Genomic DNA, 21852 nt, shown 5'->3' with positions numbered 1-21852 from the left:
TGTAACAACTATGGTAGAGCAGAGGCAGATCTGTATTATCATTTAACATTTATGACCACCAAAATGTGTCTGTGTGAAACCAATTTAAAGACCCCATGAAACTAATGAGTCGCATGGCCAGGGCTCCAGACTAACTTTTCCACTGGTTGCACTGGTGCTACCAACTTTCTCAGTTGGTCGCACCAGCATATGATTTGGTCGCACCTTTTTTTTTTTTGCAACATGCCATGGGATTAATCAATGCATGCTAATGAATAGTGGTCTTAATCTGCATACCCTAGTTTTGCACTGATGTAAAAAGACTGACAGTGACACAAGACCTCATGTTAGCAAAATGTTTTAATCTTTTAACTATCAAATCAAAAAAACTATTATAAAAACATTTATGTTTTTTAATATGTATCAGTATTACATATTATGTTTTTTCCACAGTATCAGTATGGAGATTTGCTCTAATGTCCGACTTTATTCACTTCTGACATGAAAATCCTCTTTCGCACACTGCTGCAGATATTGGGAGCAGAAGCATTATCTTGACCAGATGCAGAACATTCTGTAAAAAACAGCCATATTGATCAAACCACTTCAAGTTTCACTCCAAATCAAGTGTCAATGATCATGTTCTTCTTTTTCCTTTGCTCACTCGGTTCCTCCCTGTCCGCACCTGTGCTCTCGTCATCAGTTGTGTCTGTGTGCTGGCTCGTTGGCTGGTCCTTTCCACCAGCATCCTTGACTTCCACACATTGTTTTTTAAAGTATTCAGCAATTGACCTTTTCATTTTAATTCGTAAATTCGGAATTGGCGCGTTTCACCATCAGTGTGCAATGCGCGTGACGTGTACATTGTTTATAAATAAATTGCACGTTTCTTGCGGAAGAACACTGTAGCCGGAGCTACTTCTCTCCATTAATATCTATGGCGAGTCACGCAGGCACTGGGCAACATCGCAGCCAAGCCGAGCCCGGGATAAAATAGTCAGAATATAAACACTTATTATAGGCGTACCGTAGTGATTCAGGATAAGTCAAAAACACGATTTGGAAAACGGATTCATGATGTACTCGTTCATTTTGAACATAAGTTACGGACTGCAGCAGCTGCTGTTGATACAACGGCGTTCTGTTGCTCGAGCGTCCACAAATGCGACCACATAAAATTTGAACTCGCACATTCTCAAAACATGGTCGCAGTCTGGAACCCTGCGCATGGCGCCATGCGAGGTTCGGATGTGTGAACGGCGAGCTCTGTGCACTTTTCTAGTTTTAACACTATTACTGTCATAAACTTGTGAGATTCAATGCACCTTGTTCCAGGTAGACCATGTGACAAAGAATTCAAAATCTTCAGGTTCTGGAGATATTAAAAGACACTTACGTGCTCAAGCTGACACCCCTTATAAGACCGCCGACCTGGGAGCTGATTTTGCTGGTGAAGTGCGGAAATTATGCAAGAATTGTTGAACTTGTCGACAATGATGATGATGAAGGTTACATCGATCGATCACTGCCATGGTGACAAAATTCACTGAGGTGGTTACAAGAGTGGGGGATGACGAGAAACGGATCGAGGAGGTAATTAGCTGCTAATCCGCCAGTTGCTAAAGCAGACTATGAGCGCGTCTGGGGGGAAGCTGGAGGATATGGAGAATCGTAGTCTGTGAAATAACATCCATATTATTGGAATTCCTGAGGGAGCAGAATATGGTGGAATTCCTGGACCGGTTCTTTCAGAGTCTGCTCGAAATAACAGGACATAAGCTGAAAATTGAGCGAGCTCACAGGGTTGTGGCTCGACTATCCACTGAGGGACACAGGCCCTGATCAATTCTAGCCAAATTTCTAAGATTTCATGTAACATGAGGAGTAAAGGAAAGCTTTCTTGGAAAAACCACAGCATTTTCTTGTTCCCAGAATTTGCGAATTCGACGAGAGAAACGTGATTGGGTTGGGGCACCTCATAAAAAGAAGAAAGGTTATTTCTCTTCTTAAAGATGCAATATGTAACAATTTTCATGTAATATTTCCCTTTTTTTGCCAATGTGTGAATGGATTGTAATGCATCTTAAGAAATTAGCCCTTCCCGGACTTCCTAGGTTGCCTATTAAAGCCTGTAGACTGATATTCATGCGAAGGGAGTGGGTCGCTTTTGCCGGGAAAATCCAAAGGATGTGACGTTTATGCGCAATCCCGAGAGCCTTGCCTCAGTAATAGCTTCTCTTCCACTATTCAACAGCGACAACAAACTGCAACACTAGGTAACGTTATCTTAGAGATTGAATCCAGCAAACATCCGGCTCCCGGCACAACACAAACTCAGAGTAAGCCAAAACAAAAATGTATCTACTGAATCCCGTCTGGCTAAGCAGGAACATGATTGTGGTCGATCGAAAACTAAAGTGAACATCAGCAGGGCAAAATAAGGCGTTCTTCTTATTGGACAGGTAAGCTTACATAACTGCAAAGCATGTGAAATATAGTGCAATAAGTATTGATCTGAGTAATTTAAGCTAACTTGATCTTGCCTGCTAAAGCTGACGAATTGCAAGCTACATTGCTTTGTAACTTTAAAAGAAATTCAACAATCTTCTCTTTATACTAAAAGTCAGGTAATACAGGATAAATTTAAGTGAATATGCTGGTAAACATTCTGATATACACTAATATATATAATAATATATATATACTGAAAAGTATAGAAGAAAAGTACATTATATTTACTAAATATATCCTCTATAATTAAAAGTATACCTCACCATATTAACTCGTTATAAAATCAGTATGGAATGAGTATGAAATGACCCAAGAAAATGTCACATTTTGTAAAAGCAAAACAAAATGCACAGAACAGTGAACAGCAGTCTTGCTATCTTAGCAGGAAAAATAATGAAAAATCTACACAGGAAAATCCAGACGATCTCAAGATGAGGAAACACCTGCAAATGTAATAATCTTCTGCTATGGCCGGACCAAAGCAGTCTGTCTGGGAGTAAAAGCTGTTTTAATTTAATTGTTTTAACAGGGCTCTGTATCCAAGACTCAGACAAGAGTTCATGAGCAATCATAGACCATTTCTGGACATTTTTCAACCAACAAGACAAGAACACAATAATTTGAGATTCCCGATATCCCAATAAAATACACTGGAATTTGTGTTACGATTGGTTTATATCACATTTATCTATATTTCAATGGAGCATTTGCCATAAGATTTCAATGAGATATGTCTTTCCTGTGTTCTGATTAATGTCAGGGTGTGGGCAGGCAATTATGGAACGAATGTGACTGTAAAGCAGTTTTGCATTAAGCTATAAAGCTGAAATTGCAGTGTGTAACAAAAGGCAAGATGTAGGACAGTGAAAAAATGGGATTGGTTGGACAAAGTCCACTCTGGGATAGGATGGGCTGCTCACCCCTGCCAGACACTTCTCCAGTGTGTCCAGAATAATCAACTGGGAGAGGTAGAGGTTCTTCTCGGCAGCATCGCCGAAGATTCTCTACGAATGAGACATACAAATATGCATAATCAAAAACAGAGTCATTCGAACTACAAAACCCTTTTTTCAAAGTGGGCAACTTGAATGTTATAGATGGGACTCACCATATTATTCACATTTTTAAGTACGTTGGTCAGGCCATTGATGACGAGGGCAAATTTGTACTTGGAGATGTTAATCAGACATTCTTTGTTGTGTTCTGTGCTCACTTTGGTGTGGGTGCTCTGTTGTCCTGTTTTAATAGGGAGCTGAGAGAGAGAGAGAGAGAGAGAGAGAGAGAGAGAGAGAGAGAGAGAGAGAGAGAGAGAGAAAGAAAGAGAGAGAAAGTTATTAAAACATTTTCTGCAAAAAATAAAATCTATCAGAGCAATGATGACCATAATGGGTGACAGATATGGGTTTTCAAAGGGGAATACCCATTTCTAGATTGCAGGCCAGGTAGTCAATATATACACACACAATACAATTTTATGGAGCAAATTAGACACCCACACAACACATTTGCCACAAAACTGATGTGACCTATTTGAATGCTAGTGAGAATTTTCTAGGTTGAAGCGGGAAAGAGACAACACTGTACAATGTGGCAAAATAAATTACACATTACCCTTACTAAATTTATCACGATTTTATGGTAGTAACTAGTGTTGTCACGGTACCAAAATTTCAGTAGTCAGTACAGATACCAGTGAAATTTCACGGTTCTCATTACCAATTTTGATACCACAGCAAAAATATGCTAATATGATAATGTGTTATTAAACACATGTTTAGTTATTTTAAATTATTTACTAAATACTTTAATAATTATAGTTTAGGTTAATTTCATCATCAAGATGGTGTCTTATCAATGCATTCTTAAAACTTTTAAGATAGTTATACAATTTTAAATATTTCCTTTTAAATCTGTATGCAAGTTTAAACATTTGTTCGGCGAGTGATTGACTGGTGAGAGGTGGTTCTTTGCTGCCGTCCAGGACGCATCAGGACAGTGATTTAAACCTCAAATGAGATGTGATTTTTGACTACCTCTGTATGTTTTTTGTGATCCAAATCACAAAACACTTTGCGCCCTATTTACAACTATATTTAGCGCTGACTATTTGCGATCAGATTATTCGAAACGCATCTTATTACCAGCTGTAAACAGGAAAAAAAATGACTGCAGACAGAGCTACGGAATGCTGTAGAACAACTTCTAGCAGACGTCCCACCCAAATTTGTTTCCTCAGTAAGACCCTCAAGAAAAAGGCAGACAGTTGTAATATATTTGTATTAAATTTTAGGCATCTAGATGTTATTTTGATTCATGCTTTTATTATGACGAATGTTTTTTGCTGGAAGATTCACTTTCCTTGATAAACAGTTGGTGACATGCTGCTAAGTGTGATCATTGAAGACTTCTAAGTCACTTCTGAAAACTCTTTACACTGAATTTTGAGTATGACAAATGAAATGTAGAAGTGTTTGAATTTCAGATTACTGATGTTTCTGTATGTGGTAATTTTTAATGTTATGTTTTAAATTGTAATAATGTGAAGCACTTTGGTCAACTCTATTGTTTTAAATTAGATACAAATAAAGCTGAGATTAAAGGGCAAATATTTAATTATATAAATAAATATTTTACATGTGCTGCATGGTTCACAATGGATAAGTGATCTGCTCTTTCATCTGATACAACGTAAATGATTCTCAGTGTCTGTGGAGTTTCTAGTGCTTGAGCGGTCGGATTTAAAATACGCAGCTCGTCCACTGTAGGATTGCAGCCTTTAGCGGTTTAATAAATCACACTAGGACAAGTCACGATTTTAATTTGATTAATTGTCCATTTCAGTGTACAAGGAGATAAATATTAAAATTTAAACAAATTAACAGCTCAAATAATACACAAGTTTTAACACAAAAATGTATATAAGTGCTTTCATAAAATTATAAGCTTCACAATTCAGCCTTTAATCTAGGGCTGGGCGGTTTTTCCAATTTTTCAGATTAAATTGAATTTGAGTTGACAAAAAAAATAAAAATAATTCTTAAATCGAGAAATTGAGATTTTACAAAAACTACTGCAAACACTATAGTTAGATACGTTGTAAATAAGGCTGATGCTTTATTAATGGTGATCCTGATCTTATAAACTGTGTGTGTGTCACGCTCCAAATGAACGTGACAGGTTAACAACACGGAGACTGATATTAAAGACAGCTGTAATATTCCCAGTACGATTGTACGCAGTGTGATTGCAGCTAAGCTTTATCCATCACGCAGGTATACACTGGCTTAAGACCATAATGGGTCTCGGTGTGCGCATGTTGATAAACAGTCTCCTTTCTTTCCTTTTTACCCTTTAAAAAGCTTAAGTCACTTGACAGTTATGGGTGCTTCATGAAAATTTTCGGCCGAAAATGGCATTTTCGGTTTTTGGCCAAAAGAGAAAAAAGGCTGAAATATGAGCCAAAAATATATACCTCCTCACCCCACCCCTCAGTGCTCAGATTTCACTCTGGATCGATCTAGCCCTTATCACGGCGCTACCCAACAAAGGCCGATCATGTCAGCGGTGTGGAAATTCTTCAAAGTTTCTGATAAGGACATCAAATTTGCGATCTGCAGTGTTTGTTCAGCAGAGGGGGTACGGTGAAGAAGAACTTTTCCACAACAGGTTTGATACACCACCTAAAAACACGACATCCAATTCAATACACCGAGTACAGCAAGAGATTCTTCAGGAAAGCGCCCCGATCCACAGCAGTGCCACAACTAGCGCAGCTACACCACAACTTGAGACTATATATCTTGATATCTAGCTGAACTACCCATTGCCAGAAGCGACAATCCCCTTGACTACTGGTGCATGAACAAAGACCGCTTTCCTTTGCTTGCGCGGATTGCACACAGGTATTTATCTGCCCAAGCACCAGCACAGCGAGTGAGAAACTGTTCAGTGCAGCATCTCATGTTCTTGATGAGCTTTCTGACAGGAGAGACTGTCAGAAAGTTTAGCAACTTTTGTTCTTGAAGAGAAACCTGTCACTTGTACTTAAATAGAAAGCGGTCCAATTTGATGTGTATAGCAATTACTTTACACTTGTTCTTCACTTGAGGATACATCTGTCGTTTACAGTTGAGGTTGGATTTAGTTCAAATACTGCTGTTTTGCACAATCATTTTCACTTAAAGTGTACGTACATTTCCATAAACAGAATAGAGCACTGATCTATATATATAATTATATATTATAGTTATAGATCAGTGGAATAGAGGCCCTCTGCCATTCTGTGTTCTGCCTTTTGTTTTAATTAAAATTACTGTTGCATATTTAAACTTTTTGAAAGATTCTAGCCAAGTTCATTACTTGACTGTTGTTTTGCATATAATAGTTTTCTAAAACTTTACATTATTTGGATAATTGTTAATAAAATCTGTAAATTTTGATTTTTACAGAACTGAATGAAGAATAATATTTAATATTTTTTTAATATATTTTTTGTCCAACTTTGGCGAGTTACTTTCAATAAAAGTGTGATTATTTTACTGGTTTGTAGTTTTTTAATTCAGATTCATTAAATTCATGAAATTAATGAAAAAGTATAATATTAATACAATTATAAAAAATAAAAAAAAAAGAAGAAGAAAAAAAGTACATTTCGGTTTCGGTTTTCGGCCAAGTGCATCCTGGATTTTCGGCCCAGAATTTTAATTTCGGTGCATCCCTACTAATTATTGCTTTGTTCTGTGCCGTGTTTCAAGTGTACTGCATCTACAGACCACATTTGGCAAGCAATCTTTTTTTCAAACTTTTCTAGTTAAGTTGTAATGATAAATTATTTTGTATTACTCCCCTGCTTAGTGTGAACCGCTAGAGGGCACGTCTTCATCTATAGGGGTTTATGAATATACACACACATTTTTTGATATACAATGAGTACTTCATAGATAAACTTGATCATTTATAGATATTGATTTCTAGATGACTTTCTAGATAGACTTGGTTTAAATATAATGAATACCTACACTGGCTAAGAATTATTTAGCAATTTTATTATTCTATTATTTCTGAACATCTGGGTTTATTACATTTTAATTAATTTCACATTTACACTATTGACAACATACCCCTGTGGTGCATTTGGTGTATCTGTAAATGTTTCTTGCACACCTTTGTTTTCTATAATGAAAAGAACTTGGATTTCTCTAACCAGGTTGCCTTGTATTCTAATAAAGAGCATACAATTTCAAACATGTTGGAGTACATTTAAAAAAAAAAAAAACTAATCGTGAATCAGCCATAAATCTGATCAAATTCGAGATTATATTTTTTTTCTCACTCTTACTTTTTGCCTCACTTTAACTTCGATTTTTGCTTTTGTCAAAGCAAGCACGGATGAGGCAAAATATTTGTGTGTGTTAATCAACCTTATGCCACAAATGCTGTCGACTGAGCAAAACTTGCTAAAAAGAAGCCTCACACATTTTTAAAAGAGGGGAGAAAAACTTTGCAAGATAAAAGAAAACTTAACCCAGGCTATATAAAATACAGGTAACATTTATTTCTCTATTGGGTCACCACTTGATGTCCTATGTAAAATCTGAATCCTTAAGCAAACAAGTTGAGAACCACTAATTTAATATGACATTTTCTCCAAATTCACAAAAACAAATGTTTTAAGGCTTTGGAGGTAACACTTCTGTTAATCAACCATGGCTATCAGACGATTAATTGGACTACATGATATATTGGTCAATCTTTAACCTTAAACAACAAACTTACACCGACTAAAATAAGGCACAAAAGCAACTGATACATGAACGGTCCTATCAAAAAAGGGTTAAAATGATGGTAGTAGACCCATGGGTCTGGCAAGCAGGTGTAAATGTTGGGTTCCTGTAGCCCAGTCTGTATTATGGCTGTTGGAGTGCCTTTATGGAGAGTGTTGGGTGGAAAACAGCTCATAACATGTGGTAAGCACAGACTGAGGAGTCGGAGGTCAAACAGTCTTAAATGTGACACACCCACCCTCGAGAGAACATCCAAGCACTTTGAGACCACAACCCACCCATCCTGGGTCTAAATACTCTAATTTTATGTGTTAAAACAAAGAGCCCCAAGTATTCCAGACTTCCAGCCTATGCTGCACACCTGCAGGCTTGCACATCTGCTCTTGTTCTCTCAAACACACACAAGCAGTTAAGTCTGTGGAGTGGGAGTGTTGAAAGCACACATGGCCTGGCTTAATGAAGCATATGAAGAGTGAGGGGGTGGAGGCCTCTCCCCACTCCAAGCGCTCCCTGATGAGGAATTGCTCTTCAGTGTATTGCCTATGTTTTAAACTAATACAGTTTGTGGACAACTGCAACACAAAGTGAACTAAACTGTTGGAGCCATGACCTAGTGGGTGCTACATGACATGTTGCATCATAGTGCTCATTTGGGCAATGTGGGTTTGAATGCAGCATACAACCATTCTGGATCCCATTACCCCCTCTTCAAACCTCAATTTACTTTCTATAGAGTCTAAAAAAATTTAAAAAAAAAAGTTAAACTAAAGCTCACAGATTCTTCACTATATTCTAAAGGGGTGGTCAAACAAGATTTCAAGTAGCCTACGTAAACAATTTTGGTTCACACTATGAATATAGGCAGCAGGATGTCATGCTCCAGGGCTTCTTTTTTTAATAAATAATAATACATTTTAAATGTTCAAATATACTATCTACTCCAGTTTTACTCCAGCAGTTACAGTGCAATGCATTAGGCCTTGTTCAGACTGCCACTAAAAATAGATTTTTTTTTTGTATATCCAGATTGTATCCCGATTAATTTTTTATAGACTAGACCACAAAAAACCACATGAAATCTGATTCAAACTAAATCGGGAGGTGGTTTCAAATGCGATTGAAATCAGATTTTTTCAGATGCGTCTCCGTCCGGAAAGATCTGGCTGCTCCATTTGGATTTCAAATAGTCTTTTGTGTCACTCTTAACAAAACAATGACGTCAAAAAACGATGACTGCAGCATGGAACATCACAATATTTACTAGTCTCCTCATCACTGAATTTTTCTTGCGCTTATTTGGAGAGCAAGATGATGCACCTCATTTTTCCTGAATCTGTTTTGAAAGCGTTATCATGTGGGTACGCATACGTCGTTACCCAAGCAACCCATGCTGATAGGTTGGTTATGTCTGAATGCGCAAATCTGATTTGATCACTTGCATTTAATAGTGCGAACAGTCTGCCTGAAAAGATCTGATTTGAGAAAAAATCTGAACATAGCCTTAGTGGTGCACCGATCAGGAAATTTTAAGCTGATTCCGATCTCCGATTTTTTAACACTAAGATCGGCCAATACCAAATTATTATTATTATTCTTTTTTTAAAGTGCCCTTTGCCAGACTTTTGCAATGTATATTGTGTAGTAATATATTTATGCCCCAAGCTGTAAAATTATGGTAACACTTCACAGAAAGGTTCCATTTGTATACATTATTCAACAACATTACTGTAGTTATCATGACCTAATAAACTTAATGTTAGTTACAACATATAATATTCACTTTTTACAATCAGACGTTGTATTAATGCACTATGAACTAGCAATGAACAATTGTAACATTATGATTAATAAATGCTGTACAATTATATTATTAATTGTTTGTTCATGATATTAATGCATTAATGTTAAATAAATGAAACCTTTTTATAAATTATTACCAAAATTACATTAATTGTGAATTGCTAACATTTATTTGTATTAAAACAGTTATGTATAGTTCTGTTGTCAATATCAAAAGGTCATTGTGACATACTGGCAACCAGTAAAAACCATGAGAACATCACACACAGGAGAGATACTTTCAAATATAAGAAAAGCAATACATACATTACAAGCTCTAATACTGCTTCAGTGAGAAATCATTAATATCTATGATTTGTTTACTGTCTTTGGCATTTTACTGAAACACAAATCATTAATTATTAAGCAAATGCATGAAGATGGTGCCGACATTGAAGGTTAAACAGTTATATCTGTCATTAGTGGTATTGTGACCACTCTGTCATGCTTCAAGGGCTGAGCAAGTGCTCAGAGGAGCAGTGTACCGTATGTGTGATTCCTTGCATGCTGCAAAAAAGATTGGCCCTAAATCTAGGCATGATCAGCCGATCGCCAATCACAGTAATAAGACGAAGTTCAGCCGATTTTCGATCGGTGGCCGATCGATCGGTGCACCCCTACAATGCATCATCTGTTGCTTCCGTATCCTGAAGCTCAGCTGATAACTTCAACAGTTACATTTACATTGCTTTTAACAATGTCAACTATGATTTTGCTGAAACTTTTCCATGGACTGTTCTTATGACATTCTCAGTTTTACAACATCTAGAGGCCAATGTAAGGTTCCTGTTGGAAGGTAAAAAAAAGTGTTGCAAAAATTGAGAGCTTGTAGATTTGAATTTGAGAAATTGTACAATAAATATTTGTACATGCAAGTCAATACACATTATTCAAGTAATAAAGGTCAATGTTAAAAATGTCAACGCTAGGCTTTCTTAAATAAATTATAGTATTAATGAATAAAATAGTAGTCAAAACCATTTAAAAACATTATTTATTAAAACACAGTTTCAATATACAAAAGAGTAATAGATTTAACCTAACAGATTAGCCTATTTTAAGTTTGCCAGGGATTATATTAAACTAGCAGGCACAGTATATTATGTGACATGGTAACACACTTCATAGAATATACAGACATAAAATCCTGTACTGTAATCTTGTGTTGCCATCCGGTTCATTTAAAATTAACCTAATGTCTTGTTTCTGTGCAACATACAAATGTGAGAGCACAAGTTCTACACTTGCATCTGTAATGTCCAGATTCCAGTAGTGTCTCTGGACTAGACTTAGTGAGACTTTTCAATAAAATGTCAAAATGTTCATATTTCATAATGTCAAAATACTTAAAATAAATACTATATGTTACTATAAAATCATACTTAATTTTAGTAGGGGAGGGTGATTATGTGTAAAGCATGATAACTGCATCTTCTAAGGGACTGTTGTTGAATTCAATAAGGTCATTTTGGTAAAAAGCACTTTTTCCCCATCAGGTGACCCAGCAACCTCATGTTATTCATCTTGCTTTATAAGCGCTAAATTTGCTTCTCATGTAGCCACATGGATATGCAAGGAGTGACTGAATTTTTTAATACAACTGTGGAAGTTGTAGCCAAGAAAAAACACAGATACTCGCCTGTCGACAACAATTTGTGGGTATGCAAGTATTTTGGATCGAAGACTTGACTGTTTGAGAGATGACAAATTGCCACTGTAGTTTTTACCTCATTCCACAAGGCAATGCTTTTTCATCAAACGACTAACATCAAATTATCATTTGTCTGTGACTTTTCATATTATGTATTTATGTATATAATTTTTTTCAACAACTTAAGTATTTTTTTGTGGATGTCCCAATGCGTAATGACCCGTTTCAGTGACGTCATTTGAATGAAAAAAACACCTGTTAAATTGTCAAGACCCCCTGTATAAAGGTCTGAGGTCAGCACAAATATTACTAAATTTGACTTTCGCGGACATTAATATATTTTAACCATGATTTGCCGCTGTACGCCAGCAAGTCTGATGTGTGACCGGTGAGTGCACATGCCTACCAGTACAACACTGTGAAAATCTCTTGTTCAGAAGTTACAAATGCCTGTGTTGTTTTCTGCTCTGATTTGGTTACAAAATTACTGATCCTATCTGTATGAATGAAAGAGCTGCTTTTAACTTGAAGAAAAAATGTAAAGCAACCGAGGCATATTAAGTAATATACCATATATGTTTGCATTGTGGTCTGGTGGTGTGAATAATGTCTGTGCTTCAAGATCTTATGATGCGTTTCCCATTAATTACCTATATTTCCTGTGACCTGCCATAGTGTAATTGTCCCGCCACAGTTTCATAATGAGCCAAAAATATTTTTACACTTCTAATAATAACATGGAAGATCTCTAACATTGTGTTTTGCACCATTTCTTTGGCAAAGCATCTCTCAATACCAGTCAGAAATGTTTTATATTATTATCTGTGTAATTTTATTTCAACAGCTGAAGTACCTTATTATGTTGTGGATGTCCCAATGTGGAAACTAAATTTGCACTTTTCAGAGAGATCAATAAAATATTCAAATTATATTTTGGTTGCATCTGAGGACAAAAAAATTTTATTGATTGTGTAAAATAGGCACATAATAACAAAATATCGATCACAGGGCCCTGAATCTAATCAAATTGAATTTGTATCGCAGCAGACTTTGAAGTAACGGCAAATATAGTATCGAAGGCCTGGAACCAACAGGCTGCATCCAAGACACCAAGGCATTTTGAGGACACATCATCACTTGAGGTAGGAAAGTGTTTCCCAACCACTGTGCTGTGAAAGATTGTCAGGTTTGCCGATAAATGCATGAAAGATTTATGATTTCAGGGATCCAAACTCCTCACCTTTTAACAAAATTTGCTAATTTGAAACCATAATCAGACACTTCTGTGATTGTTGTGACTACGATTAATGTGCAAAAGTGACTGACATTTATACACGTTAAGGGGCTTGCGTCAGCGCTGCAGAACACAAGTCTATGAAATGGTCACTTTTCACCAGTGTTTTTCACACACGTTTTTGCTTCACAAACAATGTCTTTGAGAGTACTAAGCAACAAGAAATATTTAAAAACTGTCCAAATTTGTGAAGAGATTTTGAATGTCTCAGTTTAATTTAATTAACTATTACCTTATCTTTTCCAAATATCATAGACTCCAGATATTAAACATTTAAATTCACCAAGAAAACGCTTAGACCTAAACATAAACTTTCTGCTATAAAAGCAACTGCCAGTTTTTTTCTCTCTCTTTTCCAAATACATGTTTTCAGGGTTTACTGTGCACATCGCCCGCTTTCTTACATGGTCGTAAAATCGCCCCTCCGTGACAAGCAATGCTTGTCAAGTCTTTTTTTATTTTTATATCGCTTTTCACAGCTTGTTTCAAAGCAGCTATACAAACAAAATCATACATTATCAAAAATGTTTACTGTAATATCTATAAAGCCTTAAGAGTGATCATTGTGTAGTTTGATTAAATATGATTGTAAATTGTGTATACAAATTTAATAATAATTGTATTTAGAACCCCCAGTGAGAAAGATGAAGGTGACTGTTGAAAGGAACACAACATTTTTTTTTTTTTTATTTACTGTAAGATTAATGACTAATGTCTTTGATCCTGGATTAACTGCAGAAGTTCACATTGACGCAATTGTCCTTTGATAGTTGGCTGATGAAGGCTTTTGTTGGCAATTAATTTATAGTCTATGCATTTCATTTCAAGAGTATAGTCCATCATTAGTCCGAAGTGATGCAGGCAGAGATCAATCAGGTGCGTCGCATTTCAACCGGCAGTTCATTTCGGTGAGGTGCTTGAAACTCAAAATTATTATTATTATTATTTGGCTATTATTGTGGTCTTTTCTGATAAAAGTCATGCTCAGCAGTTTAAATACTATAGGAAAATTATACAGTACATCTGCTTTGTCTTTATAATTCTTAAACATTCTACTGAAGTCAGTAGATTTATATTCATGCAAGTTTTAATGAAGGAGAAGCTAAGGATGTTATTGATACATATTAATTTTATTGATAGACTATTATTGTTGTCTTTTTGGATGAAAAATTATTCTCAAACTTGTTCTTTAATTGCTTAAACACTATAATGTCTCTTGGTAGATTTCGGTCATGAATGACTCAAAATTATTAAATGACTCACACACTGCACATAATACGCTCATTTGTCGACCCCAGTAACATTTCCAGAAGGGGTCACTAATCAGTTAATAAAATTTAACAAATGTGTGAAACAGAATCAAAGCACACTAAAATACTCTTTATTTTTGCAGCTATTCCTGCACAACTGTGCAGTTAATTTTATATACTTGAAATCACTACAATTGGTGCTTATTCTTTAAAAAAAACAATTTCCAGAAAAATGGTTTGTGGACCAGTGATTGTCTCAACTTTTTCAACTCTTGTGAGTTTGCATCCCTTTAATTTGTTGTGGCATCCCTTTAATTTGTTGTGGCATTGCAAGAAGCAAATTTGTTGTTGTTTTTCATTACCCAATTAGCGCTCTTGCCACCTGTGATCTCACACAACATACCCATCAGGGCTGCAACTAACGATTATTTTGATAATCGACTAATCTAACAATTATTAGAACGATTATTCGGGCGATTATTGCAACAATTAATCATCAGCTTGTGCCCGACTTAAAAGGTTTTATTAAACTTGCTTACTAACAATAAAGAGGACATTCACTGAATTACAAGCAAATTAAATTGAATTCAGTAAAAAATTCACCGCAAAACAATCCTATTGTAATCAAGTTTTTTTGTCTTGTTTTCCATATATATTGTCTAAAAATCCTTAAAACAAGTTACATTTACTTGAGAAGCAACATACAAGATATTTAGACTTGCTTTCAGAGAATGTATGTTTTTTTAAGTAGGCTATTTATTGATATTTTACATTATCAACATTATCCAATAACAATTGTTTCTTCTGCAGTACAGCTCCTTAAGTAAATGTATGTTGTTTTAAATTAGTTTTATGTATTATTTTTGGAAAACAAGCCAAAAAAAGTCTAAATCAAAAACGTGTTTTGTTGCAGTGTATAATGGGCTAAGACTACACTCTCTCAACTTTATGTTCACTTCGATCTATCTTTAAAGGTGCGTACACACTGCCAGTGACTTTGTTGCTGCAGGTCGCCAGTGGCTGGCGGTGAAGTCGCTAGTGGGCGTTCCCACTACTGGTTGCCTATTAACGTTTATAAATGACATTCACGGATGTCATTCCATTGTTCTTGACAGCAAATCGCTTTTCTTGGCACTAAAAGCAAACATTTTGGAGGGAAAAGACTAAATATAAATGGAATCAGTACATAAAATGCTTTATATCAAAGATGAATGAGAAACAAGTCGTGCTCTTTGCCATAGCGGCTGTTTATCTCGCAAGCATAAGCGCCGGTCTGTCTGGGTCCACAAAACCATTAAATCTCGGAGTCAGCACGGCGAGTACCACCGGCTGGTGCAAGAGCTGCGGCTGGATATACCATATCTATATCATAGAGCACTGGAAAATTGCTAACAGCAAGAATTAGCCTTTCATCCATCTTTCCGTTACTGCAGGAGCTGAGAGAGAGAGAGAGAGAGAGAGAGAGAGCGAGAGAGAAGGATCACGTGAGCTCTCCCGTCTTCTCTCCTATTGGCTGTCGCTTCCGTTAGTCGCTCTTCATTTGAATAAAGTTGAACTTGTCTCAACTTTGTTGCGTCGCTGTACACGCCCACATCTAGTCGCCAACGGTCGCGACAGCTCGTGTCACCGGAAGTCGCTGTGCTCTCATTGAAATTTAATGTGATGGAGTCGCGCGCGATGTCGCTGGCAGTGTGCACGCAGCTTAACTCACAAAAACAAACTCTTCTTAATAATGCTGGGTATTGACAATTTTCTTCACAATAAGACACACACCGTGACACATACAGTATATTATGATTCAATACGCTGCAAGCCATCAAGTTATAATCTAGTTGCAGCAAACGCACATGAGGGACGAGCATCCCCGTGCTAGTGTTCATCAGTCAGGTGCAGTTTCCATCTCTCCCCTTCACGTGACTCATAGAAGTGGCGCTGTCCGCACACAGAAATGTCATTTTCGGAGTTTATGACCAACTTCCTTATTATTTTAACTTAAATAAAGGTTGCATTAAAGATATAATACCAGGTTGTTTGCTTTTTACATGCTCTGACATGCAAGTTTTGCTTAAGTGGAATGCCAGATCTGGCTCTGCTTTATTTCATGATGACAGTGCTTCTGCATTTACTTATTTTCTATTTTTGCATTATAATTCCCTGATACTTTGCGATCTACATCACATGAAGCTGTTTGGGAAGTTTAGAGTGCATCTGGACTGTGGGCTGAGTTTTCTTCCTCTCCTCAGTCAGAACATCATTAGTGTTTCATATGATTTCATGTTACATTATATGAGACTATTCAACAATTAAAATTTCTGTTGACAATTTTTTTAATCAACGTTGTTGATACCGTCGAATAATCGTTTCAGCCCTAGTACCTATGTGATCTGTGTTTTCTACATAGCCGAATTTCAAACAGTACAAGTAAACATGCTACAAAATGACAGAAAACATGGACAAATTCTTGAAAACAAAAACTATTGACAATGGTTATGTGGAATTCTAATATTCGTAAAAAGTGTGCCGTGGCAGAAAAAGGTTGGGAAACACTGAGGTAAGTTACATTAACTAAAGTTACAATATCCACTGCAGTTATCCACTAGTCCAAACACAATTTTATCATTATCAATGTACGACAGCAAACAGATAACGTTACTGCATAAGTTATCATTGGTAATTAATGTTAATCTAACGTTAGCCAAGTTAGGAAACATTAAAGTTAGCTAACAACGTTAGCTGTAGTTCTTTTCGCTTATGTCGACTGACATATCCAAAAAACAATGTATAACGTATGTAACGGTATATCTAGCTAGCTAACGTTAGCTAAATATCTAACGTTAACGATATTACCAGCAGCTCTGACAACGTAACTATTTTCAGAATCTGAGGAGCAAGTTGGCTCATCATGTAACTTTAGGCTATTTATAATGTTAACTAATATAGATCAAGTAACGCTACCGTTTTAACTCTGTCTCGTTTAAAATGCTTTGTTTGTGTGACTTTTTTGCCATGTCATCACCATTCATATCTATTCAACCAATGTGTTTGATTAAATTACTAAATTTGTTACTAATAAATTACAATTGTTTACAAGATCACAAAGTTCTTCATAGATCTAGTCTATTAATTTTGCTCTCAAAGTGCACTAGATAGATGCATTTTACTAAACTGTACACATTTTTCTTAGAGGAAAGGCACATTCTCTCAGATCCCCTTAGAGGGTCCGAGGTACACCCACCACAGTCTCAAAAAATCCTGTGGGAAACACTGGTAGTTTTTTGACTAACATTAGTATATACGCATAAAATATATTGTAACATTAATATGTTTTTTTTATTTATTACAATGTGTTACAACTGAGTGTTTTGAATAACATTGTACTATGTGCAATTTAATGCACATTTAATGCAGTTTAATTGTATCTGAATTTAAGTTATAAATATAATTGACACGTGTACAGTTAACTCACATTAAAACTGATTAAATGAGCAAAGACTCACAGATGTTTTTATCCCTGATCTCCCCCTTCATCGCTGCTTGACTTTGGTCGAAATGAAGCTTGAAAGAAAAAACTTTCTTAAAAGAAAAATTACATTTTGGCTATAGTAAGTAAACACCAGCATCACCTTTTCACGATTTCTAAATGGAACCAAAAATGTAGCCAGCTTTTGCCACATCCCAGCACAATGAAATATTGAATTGTTTTCACAAATATGGCAGTATGGTCATACAGTGATGTCACATGAAACACGTCAATACTGGATATGCACTTTTCAACGTTCAACATTTATTTTTGTTGCATTTGTGAGACAATAAACGTAAGTGACTGTGTAAAATACACCTCATGCATCCTCCGAATTCCCGTGAAAAAAGGTCGCATTTCGAAGGCTACATTCGGAAGGCTATCCCTTTAAAACTTTGCTTTCTGCTTGGAATGTAATTGTTTTTGGCCAGCTGTGGTGAGCAGCTGCCATTTAGGCTACATCATGTGTACTGTATAACAACAAGAAAAGTGCAAGGTGGCCAAAGCCTGACTTGTCAACACATCTAAACAAGTGCCTTAAGTTCTCGGATTTAAAGAGCTCTAAACCAGCTTAATGGTAACACAGCCTAAACTCCTTATTACACTTTAATCAAACCGTTATGGAACACATCCAGACACTAATCCCCCATAACATGAACCAAACTACTGTGAAAAGCCTCTAAAATGTATATTTTCACTAGCTGACAGCACAGTGACAAAACACAACAGTAGCAGTTAGTCACATGAGAGGTTATAAACAGCATCCTATTTATTAGGGACACTTATTATGTAGTAGCATTCACACAAGACCCATGCATATAAATCCACAGCAATGTTTCAGATAACATCAGAATCATAATGTAGCTACATAGTTCATTCATTGATTTGTCCTAGGACTTGTCTTTTCTATACAAACTTAGCTTCAAACCATTTTTTATTCTGTGCTCTGATTTTGCAAATGTCCTTCTAAAAAATTATTCAAATACATGTCAACAAACCTTTGCAGTAACTGAATCTGAAGGCTTAGATGCATGAAACATTCTATCTAGAAAGCACATAACGCATTAATAAATCGAGACAACTCTCGATTTCTCAACTGGCAGATCCCTGTAAAGCTGCACCAGCTATGCAATACCATCTCTCCTCGTGTCAACAGCACGGAGGGAGTCTGATTCCTTTTGTTTATCTTTAGCCACTGCACGCGAGAAATTGAGCTGAACATTTATTAGATCAGTCACGAATCCATAGCCTTACATTTGGCTTTCGCTGACCAAATGCAAGATAACAGACCTAAACCAGGACATGCGCGTATTGCATTTCCCAAGTGAAAGCCCAAACACCACAAACCTCCCATCCTAAACATAAACAAAGCGCGTACATGCACATGCATCAACCATTGCATCCTTTGCGCGCACGCTTTTTGGCTTTGAAAGGTCAAAGACACCAACAAGACATCCGAGTCGGGTGCTTTCTTTACCTGTTCGTCGAATCTATTAATTATGGCCTGGACCCATTCCACTGGCTTGTGCGCCGCCATGCTCAGGCGGATGAGCGCGCCGCAATATCTCCTCTCAATCACTTTTGCGATCCCGATTTCTGCTCGCGCTTCTTCCCCAGTGCGCCAAATATCCCCAAAAGCGCTCCGAAAAACAATATAGGTGGAAACAGAGGAAGAGGTGGAGGTGGAGGGAGAAGGGGGAGGGGGGTCTGGGTTTAGTTTTTCACTTCAAGCATACTCCACCACGCCGCCATGACACACCACCGGAAGTTTGAATCCTCCTCTCTCGAGCCAGTCTGGTGGTTTTGCGCGTGCGCAGTAAGTGCTGCTGTGCTCAAGAAGTACATTATAACAGAGGTAAATAGAACGTGTGGGCCTAAACTGAGGTCAAAATAATACAATTATAAAAGTGTCGTTTTTGGACACAATAATAGGGATCAATGTAGGATGCCAATCTTGGTAAATTTGCTGTTGGTTACTCGTTAAATCCAGGATCAGACACCAAAATGCTGTGTAAAATGTGTAGAACATATTCTATCGATGGTGTATTATATATTGTGTACATTCTGTTTGGTTATGTATGTATTTTTTGGTTGTACTGTTCTGTCAGTCTACAATTTCTTCTATATATATATATATATATATATATATATATATATATATATATATATATATATATATATATATATATATATTCACCAACTTAAATGAGTTTCTTGTGTAGAAGGCTTAATGAATGAGACTCAGTTAGTTCAAAAACTGTCTAAACAATATCTGATTAAAAACACAGGAAGCATACTAAAATCTCGTGTATTGTTTCATTTAAAAATCGCAAATTCAAGACTGCAACTCTTCCATGACTGATAAAAGGAATCTTGTGACAATAAAGGACCATGTATAAAATACCCATGAAATGTTTTATAGATGTATTCTTTAAATTATTTCAGTTACTGAATAAAAATACTCCTATAATATTTTCCTGTTTTATTTTAACACCAATATTAGACAGATAGGTTTAAAGCTCATTTGACCACAGTCAGAGATTATCTAATGGGAATACTGAGCGGATCTCTACTGCCACCTCGAGGTTTGTGTAATGTACAATGTCAACAAAGTGCAGTAGTTTAATTTAATAAACACCTGAAGAATTTATGACTGGTTGAGTTTATTCATTTGTAGATAATTTGACAAAGCTGACCACACCCCACAATCATAATTTGATTTTAACATGTTGATATGCTAAAGTAGGATAAGCTATACACTATAAATCAATTGGAAGTTTTGAATATGCACTTCCTAAACCTGGATTAAATCCTTTCTACAACCTGTATAAAATTAGTAATTAGAACAGCAGATTTCCACAAACTATGTGTATTTCTGCGCCACTAAACAGAATTGCAAAAATAAACACTGATTTCAAAATGGTTTTTTTAACTCCCCCATCTGCTATTGATCAAACAAAAGGATAGTCCCGCCCCAAACTCATGGCATTAGTTGAGACAATGTTGTTGTGTCGTGCTTTCAAAACTAAATCTGATCTCTTTATTGTCTGTATTTTAATTATGTTTTAATTGTTGCTACAATAGTGCATTTAATTGATACGCAATATGAAGAAAATCAACTCTATGTTATTTATATTTATTTATTAGAACTAATAGGCCTACATTATTAGATTATAATTAGTTATAATTAGGCCCTATTGTTGTTATTAGGAAAGTGCTAAGGCCCTATTGTTCTTCCAAGGATTGTTATTAGCCTACTATTATTTCAAGGTTTTCTGTCCTTCTGAGGTACTTATTAACATGTGTGAAAACTTTCTTTTGCTCACACATCAGAGTCGTCGGCCATTAGGACTGGGGCTCTGTAGCCACTCCTTGAAAATGGGCATGTAAGGGGTGGCTCTGTGGCACCCCCATTTTCACCTACAGTCACCAGAATTAGTACATACATAGTTCTCATAAAGCCAAACAAATTTCATACTCATAGTCATTTGCTCCACCCAACAGGAAGTCGAACATTTTGGATTTTCTGAAAATCGCAGGCTCTGAACTAAATAAATACTCTGAACTAATAAATAGACTGGCAACAAAATTGTGCAACATCATACACACATGAGACTGTCACCCCATTTAGACAACATTATGCCAAGACATTGAAGATGCTAAATTGCGAACACATTTTTATATATCGAACAGTGTTGCCATGGCGAGGCATTAAATTATTGGCGAAAAATGGGAAACAGGCAGTGTCACATATCATCTGTATGCAATGTGTGATTTAAATCAACATTGAGATGAATGTTTAGTCTTGGGGGCTAATCACATGGATTTGACTATTACCCAAATAGTCACATGGTCCCACATTAGACCCACATGGTCATAGCGACACCACCTGGCATCAGGAAGTGTGGCTCTTACAACAGACTTTAAAATAGTCCTCATATATATATATACTCAAATTTTTAGGATAAATTGAGAATTACAATTTATTTACTTAGAATAAAGATCACGATTCTCATGATTATTTA

At 36.3% G+C, this 21852-nt stretch overlaps 1 protein-coding gene across 2 annotated transcripts in view; it reads right to left on the bottom strand.

Moving 5' to 3' along the window:
* Positions 1-19446, bottom strand: part of LOC127629627 (neurofibromin) — a 115416-nt gene extending 95970 nt beyond the window's left edge. For both annotated transcript variants that reach the window (XM_052106749.1, XM_052106750.1), the window contains exons 1-3: positions 19305-19446; positions 3599-3742; positions 3411-3494 (exon numbers count right to left, since the gene is read on the bottom strand). In XM_052106749.1, coding sequence (XP_051962709.1) covers positions 3411-3494; positions 3599-3742; positions 19305-19364 — 288 coding nt within the window. In that variant the 5' untranslated portion in view covers positions 19365-19446. The remainder of the gene's footprint in view (positions 1-3410; positions 3495-3598; positions 3743-19304) is intronic.
* Between the last annotated feature and the right edge of the window lie 2406 nt (positions 19447-21852).

This window comes from Xyrauchen texanus, chromosome 36 (genome assembly GCF_025860055.1).
Source record: "Xyrauchen texanus isolate HMW12.3.18 chromosome 36, RBS_HiC_50CHRs, whole genome shotgun sequence".
In the NCBI taxonomy this organism is placed as follows: Eukaryota; Metazoa; Chordata; class Actinopteri; order Cypriniformes; family Catostomidae; genus Xyrauchen; species Xyrauchen texanus.
The sequence above is the reverse complement of the archived record's forward strand: the minus strand, read 5'-3'. Positions and strand labels throughout refer to the sequence as shown.